Source organism: Diceros bicornis, chromosome 17 (assembly GCF_020826845.1).
Source record: "Diceros bicornis minor isolate mBicDic1 chromosome 17, mDicBic1.mat.cur, whole genome shotgun sequence".
Taxonomy (NCBI): Eukaryota; Metazoa; Chordata; class Mammalia; order Perissodactyla; family Rhinocerotidae; genus Diceros; species Diceros bicornis.
In genome coordinates, this window is record NC_080756.1 from 28145217 (window position 1) to 28164912 (window position 19696).

Genomic DNA, 19696 nt, shown 5'->3' on the forward strand with positions numbered 1-19696 from the left:
ATAAACAATTATTGACTTGGATTTTCTTTTTGTGTCTAATATGCCTCAGGAAGTACTGTTATCCATGGGCTTAATGAATATTTTATTCACTACCATGAAATGCTGCACAACACTCCTTCCAATCAAAGAATTTGTTTCAAAATGACAAAGGAAAGCCAATAGGTACATACAGCATCAATGATTTTATTTTGTCTTATTATTCATAGATGGTAGACCTTAAAGATTGGCCTATTGAGAACTCTGCTGCGACACCAGCTAAGGGATACTACTTGTGTGGTTGGTATGCTGATTGTGGGATGCCATGTATTAGCTAAAACACAAATCAACATGTACAGTCTCTCCCATTTGCTGAAACTCCTTGCTAGCGATTTTGGGTCTTTTACAACGCTGGAGCAGCTTTTCTAAGCAGAAAAGGCTGTCATTATATTGTCTGGGATGATCAATTCTGACTATCAAGGGAAAATAGAGTTACTGCCACACGGTAAGAACTAAGATGTAGTTGCATTGTTGACTCCATGTTTTATCATTCCTTGAGGTAAAAGGTATTGAAAACTCCTACAGTCTCATCCATTTGGATTTTCAAGGGCTCAAACTCCTCATAATTTTGCCAAGTGACAAACTCTGGTATGGACTGAGAGAAAGAAAAAGCTGGAACCAGTGACAGACATGGATGAAAGTAAAAGGCCTTGGGACCAACTGTAGAAGTAAGACCCGTAATATCTACCTGTGTTTATTTATTATCCACATTTTGTGGGCAGTTAACAACATGCTAACATATCAATTTTCTTCCCCCACCATTGGACACACAGTGTTTGATGATGGCTAAATTTACCAGTAGTCCAAATAATGTAGAAAAGTGAGTAGTACATAAATGGGTTATAATAAATTGGGTTTGGGAAGGGAATAAGAGGGTTAATAATTGTACATGTTTTACATATGTAAATAATGTACAAGGCACATTTGGAAATATACGTATAGGAAAAAGGATGTGTGTGTGACGCTGCAAAGTGGTAGAATGTACTGAAGATGACAGTCATGATGGTATTGAACCTCAACTTCTCCTTCTAGCTACCTCAATGGGTACACAAAATACAAATAGAGGAGCGGGTTAGGGGGAATGACATTTAGTTTAATTTTGGTCTTGTTGAGTTTGTGGTACCTATAGAACATCCAGTTAGAGATGTAAATTCTGAGTTGTATCAGTGCATCTCTAATTCAGAGAAGTTAGGGCTGGAAATATAAATTGGAAATCCTCAGTGTATAAGCATATCTACCCGTGTTAATGAAATTGTCTAAGGAGCCTGAGTAAAATGACAAGAGGGACAGGATGCAACTACGGAGAACTGAGATTTAAAGGACTGGCAAAAGTAAAGGTGTCCACAAAATGCAGAAGTGTTAATTAAAAATAATGTCACAGAAACAGCAAGAAAAATGTTTCAAGAAAGGAAGAGTGGAAATGATGTCAGACCCTACAGAAAAAATTATAAGGAGCCGCTGGTGTCCTGAGCAGAGGGAATTGCCGTAGAATGAAGGGGTGATAACTGGCATAGAGAAGTAGGAAAAGAGAACAAAAACTACATTTTCAATAAGTTAGCTATGAAGGGAAGGAATAAAACAAGATCGTGGCCTCATCAGATGCAGAGTAGAAGTAGAAGCAGAATATACTGGAGAGCCATGATATGACTCAGTTTCTCCTTGACTTGCAGAATTCTTATTGCTATAAAATAAATACATGTGCTCACTAATCACTTGCAAAGTTGTATTTATTTTTCAAATTCAGTCAACAAGAGAACAAAATGCCTCATAATGAGAACTCACTTTTTGAGGGAGATACAACTGTTTAGTTACTCTCACTATCGAGTGATTATTTTTGTTCGCTTATAAAATAAATACTTGGCGCGTTATAACTGGAAAGGTAATGTTAACATTAACTGGCCACTGTGGTCATAGATTGTTGGCACATGTCTAAGCAAGCACACGTTGTGATGTGCCTGTATCTGTAAGGTATTGTACTGCCATCAGGACAGTCAAGAACAATGTCTCTGAATTCGTAGTCTTCTTCTCGGCAGCAGAGGCATGAATTTTCCAAGATATCATAATTGTACCTAAAAAAAGGAAAATTCAGTAATAAATAGTTTTGGAATGTCTTTTGAAATAAATTGACATCAATGCTCAACTTCTAATTGTCTAATGATTTATCAACTTTTCCAACAAATTTATTCTTTTCCTACACCTTGCATCTCCCCCTTCACTGTAAACTTCTGATGTGGATCAGTGATAATTGGTATGTAAGATCAAAAGAAATAAGAAAAGAAATCCAAAGTGGAGATTCATAATCTCATAATTAGAGCATTATGGTGCAAAAAAATAAAACAGATTTTTAAATGTACAACTTAATACCAAATTCCTTTCTCCATATATTAATCTATATGTGAAAGTGTACATAAAGGACAAAAAAATGTAATATGTCTAAAACGCAAGTGACAGTTTAAAAACACACTTTTAAGCAAGAGTATTTGCTTAAGTACTCTCTATAATCACTGTATGAAAATAAATTTACTTGCCATAAATGTATTATGTTTGACATATTTAGAAAACTACTTAAAAATGGTTCATCACTACTGAAAATATTTATTTCTCAGATCTTAATATTTTGGTTTCATCAGATCCCGAGCATTAGTTGTCATGTAAAAATTTTTCCATGTAATATTTTAAAAACTGAATCTCCTCCACAATGTTACAACGTTAACACACGGTACACATTCAAAGAAAAACTCACTTGACAGTCTTTTTGCATTCCCCTCTGCATCTTGCCATCTCGACTCTTTTCTTGCAATCATTGTATTTAAGAGTCACATTCACAAGTGAAGATCTGCAATTAGTTTTACCTAAAACGAAACGGATAACAGTCAGAAATGAGGTTTAACATTGTCAGTTGCTAAGTTGCAGTTCTCTTAACCATAGAGTGGAGAATAATAACAACAAATACTTCACAACGTTATTGCTATCTCAGCATGCAGCACAAGGTACCTGGTTAATACTCAATAAATGTTATATATTATTGCTATTATTGCTATCATAGGAGAAAGGGAAAGAAGGAGGAGGAGGAAAGGAACAGGGGAGCAGGAAGAAGTAAGGAAGACGGGATGGAAGGGAAGACAAAGGGGGATAGCTTGTTTTTGACAGGTTGTTTCTCATTGCTGATCATCCTTATGATCTAATATACCAATTTACAACATAACTTTCTGATATTAGAAGAGCAAGCTAAATTTTTTCCATGAAAAGTAAATTTTCTTCCTTCTACACATCAGTGATTTTTACCGGGAAAAATGTTGCAACCAACATGAATAAGTAACTATAATACATTATGTACTAATATCAATTGTTAGTGTACGCATATAAGTTAGATGACCTGTTGTGTTAAAAACACAGAAGACTTTCTGTTAATGATCTGCCATTTTGTTTTAAAGATACACTAAACTTTTGTCAACAGGTTATATTTCCTCTACATGTGGAGCTTAATTTTACTTACATGTATAGCAACATTTTTTTGAATCATAGACTCTGTCTTCCTATATGGGAAAGAAAAAAGACTTAAAAACTTCTGTATTTTTCTATAAATAATATAACATTTATTAACTTACAGAAATAGCATCACAAAGGAGGAAATGGAACCAATGAACATCCTGATCTCAGATTGAATAAGCACAGATGGGAGAGCATAGTAATAAAAATGAGACAGTATTTACACCAAAATTTTTCAACAGTGGATAGAAAGTAAAAAACAATATTTAAACTAAATCTTTTTTTAAAGTAAAATGCAAAAAAATATTACTCATTTTAATTGAAAAATACTTTAATAATGACATTACTACTAGACACTGTAAGTTTCTCACAGGCAGGATTTTTACCTTATATATTATTATAATCTCAAACCTATCAATGTCTCAAAGTAAAAACTCAACAAGTGTTGAAATCCAATATTGGAGTTTTAAAATAAAACTCTATAGCATCAATTATTTCTTCAGAAAGGAAAATTAGTTAAGCTTAAACCTTCCTTAATAATTTAAACTTAAGCATTCATTAATACAAAACCCACACCATATTTTGGGGGGATAAAAATGAAGATTGTGGCACAAAGAAAGATCTGAACAGTACACATATATATGATTATATAAAAAATTTGTATTTTTATAGAAAATGATTAACTTGAATCCATGAGCCTTGAAAAAATAATCTTTTTGTTTGTTTAAAAATAAAAAAAATGCTTTCTACAGTTACTTACTTCTTCTAGAATACCCCTAGATTAGGTTTTATAGAGCCTGTAAATATATCTTTGATATGAAAAATATACTTGGCAAAAAGGTCGACAACATGTCTAAAACGGAATCTACAAGAGATTTATATCTATCGGCCAGACACAAACTTCCAAATGAAAAAGATGACAGGTCGCGTATGCATTTAACATGAGAAGTGAATCTTGTTCATTACTTAAGAAGATGACTTACTTCTGCACACCAGGTCTGCTTTGGACAGTCTTGGACCACTGCAACAAAACCAGTGTCATTGCAGGAGTAGGAGATGCATGGGTTGTTGGGGTCATCAAATGAATCACCAATCTGGGAGGTAAGGAAGAGGAGAGAACAAAATAATTATTCACCTTGATTTCTTTTTGAGGTTGACAATAAAACCTGTAAAAAAAAGTTCAGATTCATAATGTTTAGTAAATTTCCAGAGGTGCTTTCAGCCAATAGATTAATATTTAAGAAAAGGTGGATTGAAAGCCCTTTACTTCCATAAAAATCAAAATTTCTCATTGAGTGCACCAAATGTGTCAAGATTCTCAATCCTCAAATAAAGATTCACCTACAGTTACCCTATTATATTTTTCAAGTATTTCCAGGAAAGGTTATTTTGTAGTGAGCAGGCAATTGACCAATTATTATGCTCTAAGTCTGAGGAAAAACAAATAAGAATTCTAAGTGGAAAAAAATGGCACAAAATAAGTTTAGGGATTAGCACAAATGACGAGTCCCACAAGACATCTTCCTTCTATCTTTGCTTGTGTTCCTGTACTTTAAAAGTTCTCTAGATTGCTTTATACATAATTAATTTATGTTCAAAATTCAAACACTAGTTTGGGAAGTTGTATTTATTTCAGGGCTTCAAACCACAAAATGAACTTTCTGGTAAAACCGGAATTTTATTATTTCAACTATTTTGCATACAAATGATTGAGGTAAAACTTTTCCTTTGTTCTTTAAACATCACCATATTTTTTTTAATAGAGTCTCAAGTCAGATCACCTTTGGAAACCAAAAATTAATAAGCACAGATAGAAATTTGAGTGTGATAAAAGAGTTATCAAATTAAAGCTCTCATAGGCTCTGTTTTATGTATTTCCTAACACACCCCATATTTTATTTTAGATTTTTAAATATTTAGCACCACTAGTTCAAATGTATTAATACTAATTTGAAAATCATCTAGTTTTTATGAGTTCCTGATACTTTTCCTAAAAAGTTAAACTACTTTCCAAAATGCCAAATCAGTTGTCAAAATCCAGCCCTGGATACATAGTGATGCTATATCCACATAATGGGGCTCTAGTCTTTTGGGTTTTCTTATTTTGATCTCTGACAGTTTGGCCTTCTGATCTTTCTCGTTATAATTACAGTGTTAACTCTTTTCGTTGATTTGTATGTTACAAATATGTCTTCTCCATCTGGTGAGACCCATTGGGAATTTTATTCAGAAGCTCCATTGCTAGGTAGTTAACGATGGAGTATATTTTCCCCCTTTGAAGAGAGCCATGCTGAGTGTTACATTTGATGTTCTTTTTGAAATGAATACAGAAAAAAAATGAACAGATTCTGCTCCACCTTTACCTATGATTTTTTCATATCATAAGCTGAAAGAGCCTGCTTTTATTCATAATTATATTAATAAAAATATTTCAAAGTAGAAACGACCTTACCTCATAGTCAGTATTGTTAAATAAACATGTTCTTGGTTCTGAAAAATAAATACATTATTTTATCCTAAAATAAACATATAATGCTTCTTTTATTTACAAAACAGAAATTATATATGTGTTCATATTTATTAACCAATTATAATGTTTCTTCCCATAACAACATCACCTCCCTTTAACCTACTGATCATATTCATAACTGTTAATTTGAAGTTTCCACCACCAAAGATAGTAAGTTTTAAGAAGGCAAGTACTGGTTCTGTTTTATTTATCACGCCTGTCTGGCATAGTGTTTCATACGTATTAGTAGCTCAATAAATATCTCTTGAATATGTGAATAAGTAAACAACTATTCAATTCAATTCCAATAATGTATTATGAATACACACCACAGTATCCGATTTCACAGCAGGTATCATTAGCTTTGAACTTTACAAGCCTCTCTCCAGTTTTGCATGTGGGTGGAGAAGGGCACTCCTGGAGTTCACAGTCTACAGTGTTTGCGTCAGTACAGGTGCATCGGTGGCAATTGGCAGTCCAAATGTCTCCAGGCTACAGATACAAACCAAGTTCAGACTTCCATTTAAATGCAAGAATAACAGCAAATTTGGATTAAAGTAGAGAAAAACTGTGTACTTACAGATTTCTCTTCTCCCAGTGGACCATGACAAACTGTTAACATGAAATGATAAACGCTAATTAAATTTGGCAAAATATAACCCTCTGTTATTTGTAGATAACTACCAGGTGGCCAATACTGTAATTGGCACTGGGATTTCAGAGACACAAAATTGTGGAAGACTGCATGGTGACTTAAGGTGGATAAATCATGCCTACCTGCTTCGAGCAAACTGTCCCTAAGCAGCATATATATATTTCCTATTTTTATAATCCCCAGCAAAAGATAATTCTTGATTTCTCTTGGCATGGTCAATAAATCTTACGGCTACTGTTTTGCTTACTGTTTTTCAGGCTGAGTTCTGCCTCCATAATCCTACAAGTCACCAAGACTTCATAATTACCAGCCCCAAGGGCCCTGTCTCAGTTTTTCAAGTTTCGTACATTGGTTGACATTTTTAACTCTCACCTTGAGAATGTTCTCCTTCCTTCAGATTTAACACTCTGAAATTTCTCTATCAGCAGCTCTTCTTCCTCTCCCTCACTTGTTTCTAGTCTTTCCTCTGGTACTTTCCTCCATCTCCACAATGTCCACTGTAATATCAAGTGGATGACTCTCGAACTTCTAGCTCCAGTCCAGACATTTCTTGTGAGCTATAGACCCACGTCTCCCTTGGCCTAATAGCATCCTGGCAGGTCTATAAGAACCTCAGACTCACTGCTCACAAAACAGATTGTATCATCTTGCCCCTAAAACCAGTTTCTTACCTAAACTGGCTTGCTCTTGCTAAAGACTGAACTGTTCAATTATTTAAGCTTAAAACTTAGGAGTCATTTTGATTACTTCATTTCCATCACTTGGCATCCAATCTGCAGCAAAATCCCATATCTTCATCCTCACTTGCATCCCTTCCTTTCCTGGTTCTACTTGCTACAATACTACTCCAGGACTTTATTACTTTTGATTTAGCATACTCTGACTTTTTCAGGGGTTACTCTGACTCAGACCTCTTCCTGATCCAATCAATTCTCTATACCACAGGTAGAATAATTTTCCTAAAGCCTAATTTTCATCTCATCATTGCTTTGATTAAAAACTTTTAATGGCCCCAATAGTCTTGTAAAATAAATACCTTACTTGAGCATTCCAGCTTCTAAGGTCTGTGTAACGTGGCCACAATCTACCTTCTCAACCACGTCTTACTTCTCTCATTTACATACCCCGGACTATGCTAGGTATTGTTCTCAAATTCTAATTCTGTAATGAAATACCTGAGTATCCCTCCAAAGTATACAATATATGTAACACATGTGGCACATAACACGTACTCTCTATAATACACACTTCACATTTTTACTGTGAAATTTATTTTCAGCCTTACATGAAAATTGCCTATGTTTCTTTGAAAATCTCTCTTCTCCCACTATATCCTAAGATCAGAGAATGATTTTTTTGGTAACTTTTGCCACTTTCTACAAAGCCCATCACACTGCCTTGAGAATAGTAAGAACTCAAAGTCTTCTAAAATTATTGAACTCTGGTTAACCTTAATTTTTCCTGCTACAATTCAGTCCTTTAAAAAAGCTGGCATTATCTAGTTTAAAAAATACTATCAAGTGACAATATTTTGATCAATATATCATACAAGTACACGAAACATTTTATTTAGTAGGTAAACTCTATTTTGACTAAGTAACAAGATGCTTCTGTTTGGTTTGGCTTCATTAGTTTGTGTGTGAGAAAACAGACTATCCATTCACTATTTGGTGAGTAAAAGCTAAATTCATCCACTTCAAATTTTCTTATTCATAACATTTCCATAGCTAGCAAATTTATTGGCATGACCTCTGAAATCTGATTTACAAGAAGAACCATTAATGCAGAATGATTGGTTTTCAAGTGGAAGTAATCTTACCCGGAGGTGGTGGGAGAGGTGCTGGACATCCTGTGTAAAAACAGACACCTTAAATTAGTCTCTAAAGCTATTGGAATAGTTACGGCGTAAACGTAGTTTTCTATTTGCTGAAAATAATCAGCTAAATTGCTAGTCTTACAAACAGACATATTGCCATCTATCTTCCCTTTCTGCTCCTCATGGCTTTTGAAATTCCATCATTAGAAAGCGTTTCCTTTGGATCTCAAATTTTAATGGGAGAAAAATATGAGAATCAAAAGAAGAAATGAGAAGCAAGGTAAACTTCTCTTCAAAATTTTCTTAGAAGATAGTTCTGATGAATAAGACAATAAAATATATAATCAAACAAGGAAAAGGATAATTCAGATATAGGAAAAATATAAGTATGACTATTCACCTAGTTTAATTTAAGAATTTTTATCCTCTTTTTGTCTTTTTGGCATACTTCAATCTTGTTCTATCTCCACCCCCACCAAATGCTTTAAACTGCTCATATGTTTTTTTTTGAGCCTTCACACATTACATATCTTTTGTAATATGTATACACAAGCTATATCTTGGTCAACCCAACATTCCACTCACAAATTTCAAATTCTATTTCCAAACTGCTAAAAATCAGATTAATATTTTTATCCTAGCTACCCAGTAAAAGGCTTGGTAGGAGCAACAAAATATTTAAGAGGAACTTAAAATTTCTATAAGTTTAGGTAAAGGGACTCCAACAATTAATAGCTACAGAAGGACAAAAAAGAAATCAATTAAAGACATGGGAGTTGGGGGGATGAAATATTTCTCTTTCCTGAGGGAGGCTAGGTTAATCCCCAATTATGAATGCTTAGCAGATTAGCAGAAACCAGCAACAGGAGAGAGAAATGATTATGCATAAATACAGCATAAAAATCTTCCTTGGCTAGAATTCCAAATGTTCACTGAAGAAATTCTTAAGAGGAGCTATAAAATAGCCACAAAATCTCATATTCTCCACATTGCTATCAGAGTAACTTGTCTAAGACATCTACCTGATCATATTATTCTCTTAATAAAATCTTTAAGGAGATCCCACTTACTATCAGGATAAAGTCTCATTTAAGTTTGGAAACAGGTCCTTCATGAATTTACCTCTAATCTCATTTCTTCCCCGAACCTCATATCCATTACCAATATCTGGTTGACTCCTGAACTTGTTCATGCTGTCTCATGTCTCTGTCTTTTTGAGGACTATTTGGCAGGAATTCCCTCCTTACCCCAGCCAATATTAAACTCAATCATCTTTTCTCTGATGCCTTCACTCAACACTACCAACTAACAAGCAGAAATTAACACTCTATTCTCACTGTACCCTCAGGACCAGAACTGTACAAGTTTTGGGGTTAACATTAAATATACTGTAATGATAGTATCTATGCCCGTAATCATCTCTCCCCCTCCACACACACACAAAGTAATAAAACGACAAAGCCTGTCTTTTATTGACATTTTTGCTGTTAGTGTCTGCTGCAGAGTCTAGCACATACAAGATATTAAAGAAATATTAGTTGAATAAGTAACAAAGAAATTAGGGCTCTTCCCGTACTGACCTGTCTTATTTTCAGTTTCTTGATTTCCTGTTGCTGCTCCAGTGGTTTCTAAGAGAAACAAAAGGATGGCATTGTCATTTTATTTATTAGAATAACACGTACACATATCAAGTCTCTATGTGTGTGCATGCACAAATGGTTGCACAAATTCACGCGCAAGGAAAGCTTCATGTGGAACAGACAATTCATTCCAGTACATTAGGGTCATTTCATTTTACCTGGGTAGGATACTTCCGGGCTTCTTGTCATTCCATTTGATACTGAGGTGGAGCCTGCAAAAGGAAACATAAAAAAATTGGGGGAATAGCACATTTCATAATCTCATTCTCAGAGATTTCACTGCTTAGCTAAGTCTTCAGGAGAGGAGTTCTGGTGAAAGCCTAACCCAGAAAATCCTAGAGAAAAAAAAAATCCCTAGTTGAACTTCAAAGTCATGTTCCAAAAGGAAATTTAGCATAATCTTCCTGGCCTATCTCTCGTGTTTCTTCCCCACCACATCTCTTCCCCAAACTCAACTTCTTATACATAATCACAGACACACTGATCATTGAAGAGTTTGTATTGCCAGCATTCATCTATTTGCATTTCAGTTCCAGAGGTTTCCTTGATTCCTAAGGAAGCAGGGACTGTTAAGGGAGGAATGAAAGTGGTGAGTATAGGGGAGAAGCCAGAGTTTAACTTCAGATATGCTGTCCTGTCTTCTGAGATGCCACCAAGCAAAGTTGTTATTAATTGATTTACCTGTGGTAGAAATTCCAGGAGCAATAGTTGTTTCAGATGCTTCCTTGGAGGTTCCTAAAATGAGTAGAGGAAGAGCAATGAATTTGTTCTGGTCTCAGAAGAGCATGTCTTAAGACATCTCCACATGGAACAGGTCTCAAAGCACCTGGAGTGAACTAACATTATCTACAGATACTAGTTCATGCTCCTGTCATTGAAACATGAGAGGCCCCTATCTTAGCAACTCCCTGCTCACAGAAGTGAATAGAATATTTTCCTATGACCTTGGGAATTTCTCACTTATGGTCCCCCTTTTCTAAATGGCAAGAACTTTTTTCACACTTAAGTCTCTTACTTCCAATAACTTGGTTTCCTGGTTCTCTTGTACTAGTTTTTGAGAGAAAAGTTGTAATAGAGTTTGAGAAAATGGGAAAACATTCCTGTTGATCATGACAGCCTTAACGTTCCCCTCAGCTTGACTAAACTTTAGATAGGTTTCTTATTGATTATAGGTCCCTGGACTCCCTTTTCCTAGAGCATTTACTTTAGAAAGCTTGAAATTATAAATTCTTTCTCTGCCCCTTTGAGCTGTAAATCTTCCCTCAGACTCTGGCCAGTTTTACAATCCAGGAATGTCTTTCTCAAAGACCTGGGAGCCACCTCTTTGAAATGTAATCATCAAGAATAATAGTATGTCTATCTCCCTATCTCTAGGTAGAAGCCTAACTTCATTCTATAAGCACCAATTAGCAAATATAGATGGCCTAATCACATAGACCAACTTGTCCTCTAACCCTCCAGTACTTTTCTACTACTTCATCCCAGTGCTTAAAACTCTCTTGCCTTTTATTTCAGCAGAGTTGAGTTCAAAATCTCACCTCTATTGCAATGTTTTTGATCCCTATTGCAATAATCTTAAATAAAGTCTTTCTTGCCTATTTAACCCCATCTGGTACAGTTTTTCTTTTACAGTTCAAATTGGATACTCATTCATAGAGATAATCTGGTTATCTGAAACATTTGGGTGTTAAAGGAGACAGGAATGTTGAGCACGTAAACTTCACTTGAGTCAATCATTTCCATTACCTGGGCTGGAACTTTCTGGGACAGCAGTAATTCTTGATTCCACAGTGGTACCTGAAAAGGCAAATGGAGGACATTGCATATTAGACACACCTCCTATGGCTATCCTCAAAGATCAACAGCAGGAAGAAAAAGTAAATCAGATGAAAGTCTGGACCAATGCTGCGGCTAGCCCATAGAGTACCTTTGTGAATTACAAAAAACAACTCCTCTGGACAAATAAGGCCTCATGGATTTACACCTAGTAGGAGGAATACCGGCTGGATTTCAACCTCTACTCTGTCCTTCAGCAGGGACTCTTGTGCACCTTTACAAACTTGCCTGGGGACTCTGATCTGAGCCCAGGAACTCAGAGCAAGAAGACAATCTTAGACGGCTGGAAAAGTACATTTCTAATGAGATTCTGCCCTATTTTCTAGCCCTTTATCTTTACCCTCAACATTCCCCTACGTTGAAGCAAAGGCATAGGAGTCACTAACGAGAACACAACAGATTTGAACCACTGATGCTTACTTGTTTGCATTCCAACTCCAGTGGTAGCCTCTAAGAAAGGCAAACAAGAATGAGGTTGGGACTGCTGTGTTGATGTTACAACAGTGAATTCCAGAGAGGGGCCTTAATTTTTCTAGGCTTAGATACTTATAGCCACTTAATAAATATTCACTTACTTGTGTTGGAACTTCCAGCAATAGCTGTTGTGCCAGATGCTACCCCACTAGTTCCTGTAATAAGAGAGAAGGATGAGACTCATAAAGTCTTTTTCAACCTAAGAAGAGTGTGGTATTGGCAAGTGTACCCATTTCTCTGAAGCAAGAGAAAACAATTTAACATGACATGCCAGGTTTAACATTTGTTCCAAGAAAAATTGCTAAATTGTGGTGATCTCTACTCACCTGCTTGGCTACTGGTGACTCCCACTGATCCTGTGGTATTGCCTGAAACAAAAAAGGAGCAAAGTTTAAAAAAAAAAAAGGGATGTATCTAGAGAATTACACCTGTAGTGTGTTCTCTAGGAAAAATCAAGGAGCTAACCTAGGTTGGCCTTATGATTTGCTATTAAATTAAAAGCAACCCCTTTCCAGCCATGCTCATTTTCATTCACAATCTGTATGTAGAAAACTCAAATGGAAGAATCATTGAAAATCCAAAATCCGGGAGAACTCACCTGATGAAATTCCTGCTTTGGTTGTTCCAACACCTTCTTTAAAAGCTGTGGCTTTTGTAAGAGCAAAGGAGGAAGATCGAGAGTTTATAAATGTGAAAATGATATGGCAGAGTATGATATTGTCCCTAGAGCCACTTAAAGGAGAATTCCTTTAACTACTTGACTTACTTGTTTTGAAATCTCCAGGTGAGGATGTAATACCAGAGCCTATCCCAATGGTACCTGGGGTGGGAGAGAGAAGAAAGAGAGGTTAATGTGTAACAATGTCTTTCTTATTGGATAGAGATCACGGTTTAGGCCAAGTCCATGTGTTTCTGTGAAAGAATTATTCCTTCTCCAGGATCCCTTGCTCCAAAAGGTGAAATAAACATATTTTTTCTTGCTCTGTTTTATTCCCTGTGGTGAATTCCAGTCTTCTGAGATCCGTCCTTTATGAAACTAGTATTATGAAGATGAGTGCCTTCCTATCCTCACCTTTCTTACTTCCTCATGCTTACCTGTTTTACCAGTAAATTGGCTCCCTGGAATTATGATGGTGACTCCTGAAGGTTAAAAAATGGAAAGAATTAGGAATCCTGAAATTTTAATTAATTATTTCAAGACAGTTCTCCCTTCTAATTTCAAAGTTTTATAACTGTAAGCCTGGGATCTCTGAAAAATGAAACATTCAAAAACACATACATCCCTTGCAAATTCTAGTTGATCCGGTTTGATCTGAGATTCTAAATCCCCAAATTACAAGCAGCATTGTCTCCTGGGTCACATCCCAGTACTCCAACACTCTGTCTTACGCAAAGTCAAATCCATATTGGCAATTGCTAAACCCACACTCCTCCCCTTTTCAGGCTCCTTTGCATTTACCAACCCTTTAAAGCCCAAGGAATCATGTTTTAATTTCTTTGTCTTCTCTTCTCACTCTATGTGTTCACCCTAAATAAACTCACACGCATCCATAGTTTCAAATATCATTTGTAAGTGAATGATTGGCAAATCTCTGTCTCCAGTGCTGGCTTCTCTTCTGTGCTCTAGTTGCACTTCTCATTCCTGCTGAGCACACTACCTGAATACCTCAGAGCATTTTAAACTCAAACTGTTAAAATTTGACCTCACTATATCTTTTATAAGTTATCAATTTTTTTCCTTCTCCAGTATATTCCCAAATTTGGTGGATGGCACTGTCATCAATCTATGCAAGCACCCAAACCATGAACTAGAACTCATCCAAACTTCTTCCTTCATCCCCCACTGCCCACCACACTGTAATTGATTCTAAATTGTCAACACATTGCTCATTCCTTCTGCCCTATATTTCCCCACATTACTGCCTCATTTCATGTATCACTTCTAACAGTCTCAAACTGGATCACACACTTCCACCCTTACTCTCCTTCATATCAATCCTCTAACTTATGTCATTAATCTTCCAAAAAAGCAAATCTGTGCATGATAATCAATCTACCAAAAATCTTTCAATTGCTCCTTATTGCCCATGGAATTATGTTTTAATTTTTTTTGTCATAACTGAGTCCCATATTATAATATTGCCATTATGGAATACAAAATTGATGAGTGATCTCTTTTGTTTCCTCATTTTCGGAAATTTCTGTCACAACTTTGGTATCTAGAAGCTCAAAAAAACCTCCCAGCATCCACTCTTGCAGTGTTCTCCCAACACCTAGGTTGTATTCCACAAACGTACTAGATTATTATTATTTCCTGAACCATTTCATGCCCCTATTCTTTTTAGTAAAGAAAATATTTCTTTCCTTGATCATTTTCATTGAGTAAACAAAAAATCTTCATGTGAGACTCCAAAAATGCCCTAAGTTTATTTCAGTCATCTTCATTTACCTGAGTTGGAAACTCCTTGGTAACTGGTGACTTCACCTGATATGAGAGTAGTTCCTATGAAGACAAGTAAGAAAATATTTTATCAAAAAAGACTCCTGTCCGCATTAAGGTATCTACTGCTGGGAAGTTATATCCTAATAAAGATGCATCTGATGAAATCTTTAGTCCGGGAAATTCTAGTGCATTAAGATGACCAACCCCAATTGGCTCAAAAGAGTCTTCAAATGAAAAGTTTTCTCATCTCCTGTCAGTAGCAAAATCCTGCTAGTAATCAATGAAATCCCAACAATTCTGCAATGCCATGACTGACCTGTTTGTATTCCACTCCCAGTGGTGTCATTACTTAGTCTCAAAGTTGTAGCCCCTGGGAGTAAAAAAGAAAAATTTAAGGTGATTTTAAACAATTTTGAAATCTGGAAAATGTTTTGCATTGTGATAGTAGGAGACATATTCCCAAAGAAGATGGCTTTTTGCCTGAGATACCAATAGATAACTCACTGTGGTAACTTTGACTAACCCATGTTGGAATTTCCAGGAACAAGTGTGGTAAAAGAAGTTATAGCAGTAGAATGTGAAATGAAAATGAAAATAAGATTGAGAGAGAATGATAGAGAAATTGTGCAATTGAGAGAGAGAGAGAGAGAAACATATCATAGCAATAATTTTTTTTGCCTTGAGACTAGCATGGACCTGGATAAATTCACATGTTTCTTAAAAGCAATAAAAAGGCTTCTGTCTATGCAAAGAGAAGTAAATACCATGTTTTCCCACAGACTCTTTCATTTCTCCAAACCAATGTATGGCAAAAGTCTAATGCTGGAGCCCTTTTTCTATGGCTTAATGCTTTGGAAAAAAGTGTTTTTCCTCTGCTCACTTGTTTTACTTCCTGTGACTTGGCTTCCTGGTACTTCAGTGGGGACTCCTTGGTTGTGTGTGTGGGGGGAAGGGGGATGTAAATAAAAAAACATTTTTAATTTGTTGGGACCTTAGTCTTGAGGATAAACCCATGAAAATGTGCTTTATCTGCAAGAGAAGCCCAAGATGGATGAATTAAGCATATCTACTAACCAGGACTGGAATTTTCTGGGCCCCTGGAAACTCCAGTTGACCCTGAAGTAATACTTGCAAAAGCAAGATGAATAAAGGACTAAGAGTAATACATCATTCCTAGCTTCATAAAATCACATCCAAAAGGCTGGTGTATGGAGAAAATCAGTCTGAAGAGCAAAGACCCAAATCTGATTGACCTGACATATTGTCTCTTTGAAGGGAATACAAAATCCTATCTCAGCCCACCTTCTCACTCATTCATAATCTACCACAAACTCAAACAGAAAATTATTGAGAACCCAAAAGGCTGAAAGCAAACCACTCGTCAGTTGCTATTCTAACTCCAGTGGTAGCTCTTATTTCTGTAGAAGTTGTAGCCTTTGAGAAAAAATAGGAGACAGTGATATCGGATGCAGAAATTTGGAAAAATATGTAACAGTATGACTTGATGTAATATTCTGATGGCAGACATCAGGTTTCTAAAGATCTTATAGATCTTCAACTTTTTCATGACTCACTTGTTTTGGAACTCCCAGGTGCGATGGTTGTGCCAGTAGTTACTCCAGCGGTAACTGAAATCACAAAAGGAGAGAATCAATTTATGAATTCCCTTTTACTTAGTTTTGAGTATAAGTATAAACTTTAAGTATAAACTAAAAGGTTTATATCAGGGACTTTCTTGCCTTAAGTGATATATCACGTATGGTTTCAATTATCCCATTTTATTACAAATATACAAAGTAAAGGGCAATTCACATGAGGTAAAGTGTTAACATCCTAACAATTTTTTACTCAAAGAGAGATTTAGGTTGAGTAAATTTCCCCTAAGTTTGTTATAGCCAAGGTGATTTACTTTAAGATGAAGAGACAAATAATTATTTGACGGCTAGTGCTCACCTATTTTAATTCCACCCTTAGTGGTTCCACCACTTTCCAAAGAAGTTGTGGCCCCTAAGTGAAAGGAAGAAAGCAGAAAAAGAGTAAATTCAGAAGAATTATATAATCGAGAAAAGTTTGGTGGTTATCCCCACCGTATGGTAGGGAATGTGTGTTGGGGCAGAGGGGTTGACAGGGAGGGAGGCAGGGGGATATCCCATTATTGAAGCTCCTTATATTCCCTGTTAGGCTATTGATTTACCTGTGTTGAAACTTCCAGATGCAACTGTTGTGCCAGAGACTACACCAGTGCTGCCTGAAGTAGAATAGAGAAAGAGAGAATCCAAACACTGATGCATTTACCATCCTGAGACTAGCATGGCCAACAACAAGACTGTCTGTCACTCCACAGCAGCAGAAGACCCTTCTCGGGACTATCCTTTCAAGATGAAGTTCATTCTCCATTTTAAATTCAAGGCCACAATAAACACATCGGCTCATGGTCCAGCCTTGATGATTTGATTCCCTAGCATTAAATATCAAAGGTCTCTGGGCCTTTCCCATGTTTACCTGTTTCACTTCCAGAGCTTGGCCTTCCAGATGGGCCTGTGGTGGCTCCTAATGACAAGACACAGACACAATATTTGTGTAAATGTATTTCATTGTATTCAGTGAATAAACTCATAACATCCAAAATCCAAAATTTGATAGACCTAAAACTTTCAGAGTTATTTTCATCACTGCTTCCCTAAATAGAACTATATGGACATATATTGCCTCCATCTGAGACTAGGGTAATAGCTTGAATATCAAAAAGGGGGAACCTTTCTGGAGTCTCCTCTTAAGAATTACAGTATAAGGTTTGCCCCCAGAAGAAATAATATGATTTTCCTAAATATAGACTTCCTTTAACAAATGTCCACATGAAAAGGCAAAGGCAGAATATAAATTAGCAGGAACTCAAGAGTTGCCAATTCCACTTTCCTTGGTTATATGTCCTTCTATGGAAGTTGTAGCTTCTGAGATGGAATAGAAGGAAAGTAGTAAGGGCTAATGGAAAGTCATAGACAGGTATCATGTACTATGCTTCAGATCTAGCCCCAAGAAAGAAATTATAGCCCCTGTTTCCTCATTGATTCACCTGTGTTGGAACTTCCAGGTGAGATGGTACTGCCAGGGGCCACCCTAGTAGTTCCTGAAAGCAAAATTGAATGATATCATTATGTTAATTTCATTCCTATAATAAGAAGAGTATACTCTAGAATAGGATGGGGAAACTATAAATTTTTTTATTATGTGAAAAGGCCACTTTCAGGGATAGTTCGTTCCAGGATTGTTTTATGTGTTTTCTAATGTAATGTTTCATTCCCAATATAAATTTGTGGGAGGAGGGTGCAGTTTGCGCTTGTAGGAGGGAGTCTCAATGATAACATTCCTTTCTCTGGGATCAACATCAGAGAGATAAAGGTATTTTCCTTTCCTTAGCTGTTTGAATGCCAGGGATTTGGCTACTAGATTCCCCCAGAAGAAGAAACAAAGCAGGATTGATTGCCTGTTGAATTTTCATTTGGGTAAAGCATTGATGCCACAGAAATTTTAGTGTTCTAGAAAAGTTTAGACATGTAACAAAGAAATCTAGTGATATAGCATAGTGGTAGTACAGTGTCATGGTTAAGAGGATGGACTTTAGAGTCAGACTGTTCAAGTTCAAATCTGCTGTTTATTCACTGCGTGAGCTTGAGCAAGTTAATTAACATCTCTAGCCATATGTTTTCTCATCTGTAAAAACAATAGTACTTTCCTCACAGTTTGGAGTGAGGGATAAAAGAAATAATAATGAGAAGGGTATAGAATAGGGCCTGGCATATAATTAGTGCTCGAAAGTGTTAGCTATCATTGCTATTGTTGTCATTGAAAAGTGAAGAGGTTAGGAAGCTTGTAAACTCACCTGTATTCCTTCCTGTGGTTCTACTGGCTCCAGAGAGCACTGTAGCTACTAAGAGAGAAGAAAGGTAGAAAAATGTGAGGTGAAGAAGATTCGAAATTCTGAAGAAAGTTAAGGATGTAATTTTCTCAATGACAGCACCCTGAGAGAGACTTTACTACTAGAGGTTTTCCTATGGAGAGTCTCTCCAGCTGGTTGGCTCACCTGTGCTTGAAGTCTCAGGTTCAAGTGTAGGGCCAAAAGCTACCCTAGTGGTACCTGCAACAAGAAGGGAAGTGGTGACTTTTCCTCTCATGAGGGGGAATCTGCTTATCTTTTGGGCTTTTTCAACTTATGGTGAATTATCTGTCTTCTTTCAGGCACAGTTTTATTCCCAAATCAAATAGAGACAAAATTCTTCAACCTAGGAGCCCCCTTTTCCAGGATTTAATGGCAGTAAGACAAGGGTTATTCATACTCTTCCCCTTGTTCTTCTGGCCCCCTTCCCACCATAGTTACCTAACGTGCTCCCAGCTCCTTCATTTACTGATACTGCAGTGGTAGCTCCTAAGAGGATGAAAATAGGAAAACTTTTGAGCATAAAGATAAACAAGTTATTGGGATAACCACTGCACATTTCAATCACTTTTGTACTCAAGGAAGAATCAGATGAAGTGAAATAAATTTTCTGTGTTGATTGTGGCCTTCTGTTTACCTGAAATAGAACCCTCTGGGACCATCTTTCCATCATCATTTCCATAAAATGACAAATGGAAAGAGAAAACTTTCTAGCCAATTATCACTTCCATTCTCATTTGCATGAATCTACATATGCGAGGCTGGACTAGGGAAATGGAGGGACTTCAAAAATCTGCCCAAATTCACTCAAAATCAAGTAAGAAAAGAAAACATTGTTGATCTTAGATAAGAGTTCCTAAAAAG

General features: G+C 36.3%; 1 protein-coding gene across 1 annotated transcript in view; it reads right to left on the reverse strand.

Annotated features, from left to right (window-relative positions):
- Positions 1–1751: 1751 nt before the first annotated feature.
- The window catches only part of MUC19 (mucin 19, oligomeric), a 143905-nt gene continuing 125960 nt past the window's right edge, over positions 1752–19696 (reverse strand). Inside the window, exons 75-101 of the mRNA XM_058557397.1 lie at positions 19274–19321; positions 18980–19033; positions 18779–18826; positions 17972–18025; positions 17401–17448; positions 17093–17146; positions 16852–16905; positions 16473–16526; positions 15215–15268; positions 14905–14958; positions 13551–13595; positions 13222–13275; positions 13054–13104; positions 12782–12823; positions 12557–12610; positions 11892–11942; positions 10827–10880; positions 10304–10357; positions 10086–10133; positions 8509–8538; positions 6615–6646; positions 6364–6526; positions 5978–6015; positions 4509–4619; positions 3533–3572; positions 2780–2888; positions 1752–2105 (exon numbers count right to left, since the gene is read on the reverse strand). Of these exons, the coding sequence (XP_058413380.1) occupies positions 1928–2105; positions 2780–2888; positions 3533–3572; positions 4509–4619; positions 5978–6015; positions 6364–6526; positions 6615–6646; positions 8509–8538; positions 10086–10133; positions 10304–10357; positions 10827–10880; positions 11892–11942; positions 12557–12610; positions 12782–12823; positions 13054–13104; positions 13222–13275; positions 13551–13595; positions 14905–14958; positions 15215–15268; positions 16473–16526; positions 16852–16905; positions 17093–17146; positions 17401–17448; positions 17972–18025; positions 18779–18826; positions 18980–19033; positions 19274–19321 (1676 nt within the window). The 3' untranslated portion in view covers positions 1752–1927. The remainder of the gene's footprint in view (positions 2106–2779; positions 2889–3532; positions 3573–4508; positions 4620–5977; positions 6016–6363; positions 6527–6614; positions 6647–8508; positions 8539–10085; positions 10134–10303; positions 10358–10826; positions 10881–11891; positions 11943–12556; positions 12611–12781; positions 12824–13053; positions 13105–13221; positions 13276–13550; positions 13596–14904; positions 14959–15214; positions 15269–16472; positions 16527–16851; positions 16906–17092; positions 17147–17400; positions 17449–17971; positions 18026–18778; positions 18827–18979; positions 19034–19273; positions 19322–19696) is intronic.